The sequence below is a fragment of the Argopecten irradians genome, chromosome 8, assembly GCF_041381155.1.
Source record: "Argopecten irradians isolate NY chromosome 8, Ai_NY, whole genome shotgun sequence".
In the NCBI taxonomy this organism is placed as follows: Eukaryota; Metazoa; Mollusca; class Bivalvia; order Pectinida; family Pectinidae; genus Argopecten; species Argopecten irradians.
The window spans coordinates 23,588,396-23,597,714 of record NC_091141.1 but is presented as its reverse complement, the minus strand read 5'-3'; the positions used below and the strand labels follow the sequence as shown (position 1 = coordinate 23,597,714).

Here is a 9,319-nt window from a genome sequence, read left to right as displayed (position 1 = left end):
CGAAATAACAAGTTATAAATACAAAGCTAAACCAGCTATCCAGACCAGATTGTTAAAATATAATTGAAACCTCAAATTTATTCTTGTCAAAATTATGAAATGTTTAGTCCCTATTTTTAGTATATACACTATAAAGTATTTTATATTTAATTCTTGCGTTGTTTTGTTTTATTTAATCTTTTTAATTGGTAATAAATTTATTACTTCATCATATTTTGGTCTATAGTTATACATCCTGATCTCTCAGACGTACATGCATATCTTTTACTTCCCACATTTCACTGTGTCATCAAGGGAAGTAACTCTAATAGATAAGAATGTTAAAAGTCTTGGATGTTGTATAAAAATGACAATAACACCATGTGGATTGTCTCACAGCCATTATCAAATAAATATATTTAATTAACATTAAAGATGCGTAACAGTTGTCTTTAGATATCTCAAGCACCTCTGTATCCAAACAAGAGAATTGTTCCAATTTTCTGATGGGAATGTTCTGTTCATCTCTACAAGGAATTGCTCCATTCTTTCATATCGTTGCACAATGTCGAATTTACAAATATGCTGGAGTTTTCTAACACAAACTGGGCACAGAAACAATGGCTGATCCATGGCTTCTTTCACTGATCCACTTCCATTCATGGTACAACTGAAAAAGTCACAGTGTGCCATCCCAAACAGATGACAAAGTTCATGACTCAGACACTGAAACAGAAAAGTGAGAGATATGTGATTGAAAACAATATTGAGATTTCAGTGAAAATATGAATTATACCTTAATTTTCTCTATGATCATAATTATCCCTGCTGAAATGTTCCCTTTTTTGGGCTAAAAAAAAGAAATATTTGAAATTTTATCATAATGGTTTTTGATTTTTTTAATGATTTTTTGTTTTATAAAAAATGGATTAATTCCCCTATTAGTATGTGTATGTCTCATCCATACATTAAAAATAGAAAATTCAAAGTTTTGTATAGATAAAAATAACTGTCACTTAGTAATTCCTGAATGTTTTAAAGGCTTTGCAACAAAAGGATATAATTCACCAATTAGATTAAACAAAGACAGTTTAAGCTATTTGGCCTATCTAAAGATCACATTCTATAAACTACAATCTGAAAAGCACCAATTAGCAATGAGTCCCTGGAAAAATTGAGTAAAAAGAAGAGGCCATTATGTCATAATGGTATTATTTAATGGAAACAAAGTTAGACCATTCACAATATTATAGCACAAAATGTGCCAAAAAACTTTTATTGGCAAAAGCAAAAGAAATAAAATTAATGACATTTGATACCTTTAAAGTATTCATATTTCTTTTCTGCCTTTAATAAGTGAAGTTGTAGCCTTGAAAAAGGGGATCGACTAATTTATAGGGATGCACGGATGGGCACACTTATGGAATCAAATAAAGGACATTTGATACCTTTAACAGTTTCCATAAAACGTCTGTAGTGACCGCAGTTACATCTTGGTGTGTTTCCTCATTGTATGACTTTGGCTCAAATCGTCCGAAACTGACCATCCCAGATTTGAATGGGTTGTGTGCCTCCCCCAACACAAAATTAAGTTCTTCTTTAGGAAAGAGGTCAGTCCAAATCAATCCCATGATGCAGTATCCATCCTTTGGACAAACCTTTTGGAGCAATGGGAAGAAGTCTGTGACAAGATATTGAAATTTCTTGGTCTTTTTGTGATGTCTTGAAGTAATATTCCACTTTTTGCTTGCTATAGATATACTCTCCATCCATTGAACATCCATCCCTGTGAAGAAAGCTTCCAGAAATTTCTGCGCTAAATTAGAAATTGTTAATTCCTCTGAATTAAATAGGACACGGAAATTAAGGAGAAATTCAGGAAAATCATCTACTTGTACAAGGTATATAGTTCTTTTCTTGATCAAAAGTGATTTGATTTTTTCCAAATCCATAATTGACCGCCATGCAACATATGTTTGCGTGCACATAAGTTTTTTGGAACCAAGGATTGGCAAAAATAATTCTGGCCCAGATAACGCACCAACAGAGGCACAAATGACATTGTTTATGTCATCACTTGATCTTTTGTCTTCAGTTTCTGTAAATGAAAGTCTTTCCTCCATAGAATGGTCACCATGTGAACCTTGTCTTTCACTTTTCTGAACTTCATTATTTCTGTACTGATCACTTTCTTTAATGGAGTCATCCAAACTTTTAGATCGCAGACAATTGTAACTCAGTTCATAAAATTTCTGGTTAAGGTCAGATTTCTTGTTCAAAGTGCCAATCAAGAACCTCTGCTGCTGACTGACTTTACTTTTAGAAGATGCACTTCCCATTTTTCATGTTTGCATAGCTGGAAAATAAACAATGTTATATTTTATTAAATACATATATTGTACTTCCATATCAATTTCACATGGTATATGCAAGTTATGCAATGAACATACCAAATGTATGTTGTGATTCAAACATGTCTTTTTCTAATACATTGTTATCATATTTTAAACATGACCACATATTAAACATTTCTCACTGTTGTTTCCTTTTAATTTTCATCATATTTCTCATTCTAGGCAGAGTTCTCATTAAAAGCCGGTTGCCATCAAAAACAGACGTCTATTTCTTTGTTTAAAACCAGCTATTTTTGTCAGAAATAAGTATTGGTCACCAGGGGGGCTTGTGGCCCCCAACCACCTATTATTAATTTTCAACCATCTATTAAAAAACTTAGTGAGAACCCTGAATTTCCATTTTCCATCATCACTATATCATCACCATCACCGTAACTACCAACAAAATACATGTGTCATCCATAGATTTCTAATACATGTATTAGATAATATGTTATTACCATGACACATATTTATGGTTAAAATGGTACCATTGTAAAGAGGATATTTTTACATGATTATAACAATCAAGACCCATATTTGAAATAAGGATACAGGCCTATATATGCAGATGACTGTATGCTAACAAAATCTAGTACTCAACAGAGATATCAGATAAATTAAAATACATCTGTCTATACAGAGTCAGTAATGTATAGTGCAATGGAGCAATCATCGGTGACCAGATGGTAGCTAATGAATCGGTTATTATGCATGTGTTTTCAAATTAATGTTCCTAGCAGGTACGAAACATTGGTTTGGCTACATGTGCATTTTCTGTGTAGTTCCTGCAGTGCACATACAATCTTTGTTTCTTGCGTGGTAAACACTTAACAAGGATATATACATACACCTGAACCTGGCTAGGTTGTGTTTCTAGGCATAACAAGGATCATGCAAGACTGTCTGTTTAGTAGTGAGGGAACTTAGGGAAGAGTGAAAAAAGTTCTGAATTGGCTTGTTGATTAAACCTTTTCATGTGTATATGTACAATTTAGATTGTGTATGAAGCTCATTCAGAAAAGGATATATAGCTAGTGTTCTGAGGTTCTGGGTTCAAATCCCGAAATTGAAAGTGCTCATTCGTTGCCCTACATACATGTATATTGAAGTTATCAGTCTATGAAGATTCAGCCTTCGAAGGATTGTTTGATATGCTGATGATATAAAGTATATAAGTTTGTTTTTTTAGTTTGGTGACTGTCTTACTCTAAGCAACAATGTAGGCCTAGAACATTTTGTAAGCACCAATATGTAGCATAATTAAACTCAGGGTCAATGATTGGTGATGCATGCATGTTCAAATGTAGGTGGCTTAATTGGTAGATCATCCTGCTTTCTAGTTGGTGGCCCCAGGTTCATTTCGGCTGTTTAACTCCTTCAGATCTATATATGAAAACCTGCAGAATTGGCGCCCAACTTAAACACCCTTATTAATGTTGTTATGTAAGGGTTGATCTTGTGTGTCTTTGAGGGTGAAGACATAGGAGAAGGAGGGAGAATTGCAGCTAAACTGGACAGAGGGGAGAATTGCAGCTAAACTGGACAGGGTGATCATTGGTGACCAAGTAGCTCAATCAGTAGAGCATTCTGCTAATGAGAGTGTATTGGGGTCCCTATATAGTTCAAGCCACTAGTGCTGTATGTAACTCTGGTCAATAATATCCGCAATATATCGCTCTTTACCTCGATCGGTTGAGCATCAGACTAGTTATCATAATATCCAGAGGTCCCGAGTTCGATCCCTGTATTAAATTTAATGTAAATCCTGTACCCTGTTACATTGGCGCCCATGTAGGAACTCAAGAATGATACTGAACGATACCTTCAAAGGCATTGTTGTGTCCCCTGAAAAACTTGAGGACAAGTTGATTCCTGAAGGGGGAGTATGTAACCCTGGTCGATACTAGCCTCAGTATATTGCTCCGCTAGAGAGAACTTTTCTTTAGCTTCATTTGTTGAGCGTCAAACTAGTAATCCAGAGGAATCCGAGTTCGATCCCTGGCAGAGGCAGCTGGTTTTAAATTTAATGTAAATCCTGCTTCCTGTTACATGTACATATAAATTTAGCGAGAGATAGCTAGCTGACATAATGTCCGAGTATATGTTATCAGAGAGATATGTATCTGCCATTATGTCCAAGTCTGCCTGAGCTACTATAAAAGTAATAGTACAGTACATTTTCTCCTCTCCTATCAGATAATCATTTGTATTGTACATATATATATATATTGTATGATCGAGTAATCCGTATAGAATTCAAGCTCCTTGAACTTCTCTCTCACATGAGTATTGAGAAATATAATCACATACAAGTAAATTTGGCCAAATCAGTACATGTTGTACATAAATATGTTTGTGAAGGCAATTACCAGGGGACGTAACTCTTTCTTATCTGGTGATTTTACCAAAGGACTTCCTGCATAAATATTGTATAATGGTATTTTTAAAACTAACTTTCCCCAATTTGTTAGATAAATTTCATGAAAAAGTATTTGCTTTCAAGTGTGTATCATTTCTCATAGCATTGCCCTACTGAAACGACAAAAAAATGTGATATTCATCCTGATTTTCTTTTTCCTGTTACCTTGCCAGCAAAAATTGTTTACATGTCGGCCATCTTTCTTTTTGCAGGTGGTTGGTGGTGTGCATATTACAAATTCCTTATCACGAATGTGAAAAGATACACAACAAGTGTAAATCACGAGTTTCCACCAAAATCAGAAAATCAATATAAAATATATTATTATTAAATTTTGATCACATAAGAGGAAACTAGAATGTTGTTGATGTTCAATGTATATTCAATAATGCATTCGTTTCGTAATATCTGTTTCATTCTAAAATTAGCTAACCCGTGGCAACAAGTATGGCGGGCATGGTAAACATGCTGGGACCGTTGAACCTTCACTAAACGAGCATTTCGCCTAATGGGATTTATTCAAACAATCTTGATGTGAAGTGACAAGTAAGTAAACACAGAGAAAGACATTTAGAAAACATTATACTCTTTGGAAGTTATGAGAACTTTTTTGTCATGAACTCGGTCGACTTTCATGACTTTTGGCACAGACTGGGACAGTAGACGAGTTCATGTGACTCAGAAATAAAGATATCAAAGTTCGTCCAATACACATGTCCTTATCTTTAATGCTAAGGACATTTTTATATTGGCCTAATTTTCAAAATTTTATTTCTGACTGAGTTACAGGAACTAGCCTACCACCTGTGAGCGAGACCATTGCACAGGCGTCTGCTTCTGGGTTTTTTTTGGAAAAAAAATGGCTTAGTGTAAGCCTACCAGTTGTCGTTATTTGGGAAAAACTTAATTATTTGTATCTCATGAAACACATTATTGCCACATAAACAAAACAACACCATCATGAAGTATATTCGTCTCCAGACATTTGGCAACACATTCTGGATGCACAGTAGAATATGCAAACAATATGACTACTGTTACGTCACAACTACTGGTTGGGTCCCAGTACTCCAACTACTGTATATGTTTGTAGCGGGATTGGACTGAGACGATCATCAGTGACCAAGTAGCTCAGCGGTAGAGCATTTCGGCTATAGTGTTCAGAGGTCCCTGGTTCAATTTATTAAACCTCGGTCTTGGCACATCATTTTCTCCTCTCCTGTTACAAATTGGGCGCCCAACTAAGATGTCCACAATGGTGGTAAAGAGGTCTTGTATATCTTCGAGTGTGAAGACTTTGAAAAAGGAGGGAGGAGTGTAGCAGAATTGGACTGCATTGGTCGCGATCATCAGTGACCAAGTGGGTGAAGTAGCTCAGCAGTAGAGCCATTGGCTAGTGTTGAGAGGTTCTGGGTTCGAAACCGGGTCTGATTGCTACATTTTCTCCTCTCCTGTTACAAACCTGGCGCCCAACTTAAATAGCCACAATGGTTGTAAAGGGGTCTTGTAAATCTTTGAGTGCAAAGACTTTGAAAAGGAATGAGGAGTGTAGCAGGATTACTAATGGACTGGGTTGATCATTGGTGACCATTTTGAATTCAACATATTGCAGGTAGCTCAACGGTAGAGCCTTTGGCTATAGTATTCAGAGATTCCAGGTTCGAATCCTTTTCTGGGCGCTACATTTTCTCCTCTCCTATTACAAACTTTGGGCCTTGTATATATACCTTTGAGTGCAAAAGACTTTAAAAAGGGAGGGAGGAGTGTAGCAGGATTAATGGACTGGGTTGATCATTGCATGGTGACGAGGTAGCTCAGCGGTAGAGCCTTGCATGGCTAGTGTTCAGAGGTCCCAGGTTCGAATCCCGGTCTGGTAGCTACATTTTCTCCTCTCCTGTTACATGTTCATGAAGTAGAAGTAGGCTATTAAGCTTGTTTATGTTGCCATAGGAACGGTCTGATGTTTTCTGGCTATATCTTTGTCAGGTCCTGTAGCATGATTCACTATATACCAATATATATATATGTATGTATAATAGCCAAATCTGACAACATGTATAGATTTATCGAGGACAAATGTAAACAAAAGTGGCATACCTGGTCACAAAATTAGTGTACACATTGAAAATTGAATGACAAATCTTACGAATCGAAAAAAAAAAAAATTGTGAATGTCATCCAAGATAATTGCCACGGCAGTGATCTTTCAAAAATTCATTGTCGCAGCTTTTGGTACTCGCATCCATTCGTCCTCATGTTTTGATGAAAATTTCACGTTTTCATTCAAAATATGTAGCATTATATCTCATAATTGTTTTTGAGCTGACTGAGCACTTTTGCACATGGTCAATTTTGCATGTAGGATGTGCATGCTCCAAGCACACCTGTGGTTCGAATCTCCATCAGGTGGATGCTTATCTGCAGAAGACACAAATGCAACTAAGTTCCATATTGGATTGACTTACTATTGTTTTGTTACCAGGCATATACAATTGTGATAATGGAGACTGAATAATTGCAACAATGGGATTTCAAAAAGTCGTCTGAAACTGAGCAAGTAGGCAAAAACATTCATATCACTGATTTACTTAATTCCAATTCTGCTGCACTTCCACATACAGTTACATGAAGCTCCTTTATCAAAGTCTTTGTCAGGGGCTTTTGGAAAGCAGAAAATGTAAATTGTCAGGCTAGGCTGGAGACTTGTAAACACTTATAATTTTACTTAGGGTTGTTTGGGTTTTACACCCTGAACTTGCCTATAAAAGTATTGAGTGTTCAGAGTGATCGACCCAGATTAATTTTGGAACCAATCTTGTTAATTGTCCGAAGTTCAATGATTCTATTTTAGATAGATCAGTCTGAAGAGAGATGTCCTGAGTTCATATCTTAGGGTTTGGGATTTAAGACAGCTGGCCTAATTGGATTTTAAAGAGTCCATTTGTGGACCCTCTTGCCTATAGATCTGTCTGTCAGAGTTCAGATGGTTTGAGAAGTGAATCCCATCAGTCCTGCCTATCTAGAGCTATTTGAAGTTCTTACCTACTTGCTGTATCAATCTAATTAAAATTCAATGTTCATTATCTACTCAATAAACTCCATATATGGGAGTTTACGGAGTAGATAATGAAAATCAAATTTTAATTAGCTTGTATGCTGTACACACTTGTATTTAATCAAAGTGACTGTTGAGTGTTCAATCAAATGAATCGGGGTAATTGAATCCAATTTTGCTTAGATCATTAAATAGTACTGAGGGTTCCAGATTTAGCGCTGGCCAGAACCTGCCGAACGTAATATTGGAGGAGTTGCCAATTTCTATGTATATATGTGTTTCGATCTGCTATCACTTACTCATTTCTGATCAAGGAATAATGTCATAAATTGCAACTTTTGATAGATAATATTGAACCAAAGGCTTATCAGTTGATTCAATTTAACTCTAACCCTGAAAGTTAATAAACTTCTAAACTGGGTTCAGTTCCTGAAGTGATTTTGTATGTTATATACTCTTGTTGACCATGATAAAAGTTTTATCTTGTATAAGGCTTGGACGTCTTTGTATCACAAACAGATTTATCAGTCTCCTGCTCATGCAAGGATGGAATCTTAGTATTTATTAGGTATTAAACATACTCTTATCACCTCCCTCTGTCTACATACATATGTTTAGAAGATGCCTATAACATAATTGTAGTTAGCTAAAATTGAATTTAGAAATGAAGGCACTTAATAAATCAATTCTACATGTTATATACACAATCACTCGTATCAAGAATTTTATACATGGAAACCATTGATTATTTGAGTAGCTCTAGACAACAGAATGGTCATAAATTTGCTCTCTTGAGTGTCTTGTATAGACCAAACACTTAAGAAATCATGTAAAATTTATCTTGTGTACATGTACATTATCGGAGGATTTATAAAAACAAATCAGACTTGTCATACTACAAGTGTCAGTTTTATGACCAGATGCATTCCCCGTTGGGGTACTGTACCAAAAGCACCACAACTAACGGACACAAAGGAGAAGTAATATTTATGAAAATAGTAAAACAGTAGTACTTGAGTTAATGGAAATGCTACATGTGACAGGACTACTTTGTTGTTTGATGCGCAGCAACTTTGCTGAATTATAAGAACTGTTATATAAAAAAGGTAGGTTATAATTATATAATCATAAAGTTACCTGTGCCTTATATATTAACTGGTTGACAATTTTGACCGTGCAGGGAGGGGGCCGGGGTCTTTTAATGGAATCATGTTAAAGGTTTCGAAGGTATATAGTTTATGGTTCAATGCATACAAATTTTATTGAATATATTATAAGATTGAGGCAAAGAAATTTGTGAATTTCAGTAGAAACGTATATATCCATGATAAATGAGGCATTTTTGAGTCTCCAGCACTGTGTTATCGTTTTCTGCATAGATTTTGCTGTGTCCGTCATTGTCTTCAAGTCTTCATGCTAGACTTTTAAAACTTACTAGGTAAACCAAATGTACACAAACGCTTAAAGAAA

The 9,319-nt window shown here is 35.6% G+C and overlaps 1 protein-coding gene across 3 annotated transcripts; it reads right to left on the bottom strand.

Moving 5' to 3' along the window:
• Positions 1 to 363: 363 nt before the first annotated feature.
• On the bottom strand, positions 364 to 5,033 carry LOC138329727 (archaemetzincin-2-like). 3 transcript variants are annotated; one of them, XM_069277013.1, is made up of 4 exons: positions 4,960 to 4,982; positions 4,198 to 4,386; positions 1,428 to 2,335; positions 364 to 705 (listed from the first exon to the last, which is right to left on the bottom strand). In XM_069277013.1, exons 3-4 carry the CDS (start codon positions 2,316 to 2,318, stop codon positions 409 to 411), a joined length of 1,188 nt encoding a protein of 395 aa, XP_069133114.1. In that variant the 5' UTR covers positions 2,319 to 2,335; positions 4,198 to 4,386; positions 4,960 to 4,982; the 3' UTR covers positions 364 to 408. The 3 variants fall into 3 exon arrangements, with proteins under 3 accessions (XP_069133114.1, XP_069133112.1, XP_069133113.1); XM_069277011.1 differs by lacking the exon at positions 4,198 to 4,386 and having other exon boundaries at positions 4,960 to 5,033; XM_069277012.1 differs by lacking the exon at positions 4,960 to 4,982 and having other exon boundaries at positions 4,198 to 4,948.
• Positions 5,034 to 9,319: the final 4,286 nt, after the last annotated feature.

Coding starts and splice junctions, on each gene's coding strand:
- LOC138329727 (XM_069277011.1), bottom strand. CDS start 2,318: ATGGGAAGTGCATCTTCTAAAAGTAAAGTCAGTCAGCAGCAGAGGTTC. Junction 706..1,427: donor TTTTATGGAAACTGTTAAAG/GTATCAAATGTC, acceptor TTTCTGTTTCAG/TGTCTGAGTCATGAACTTTG.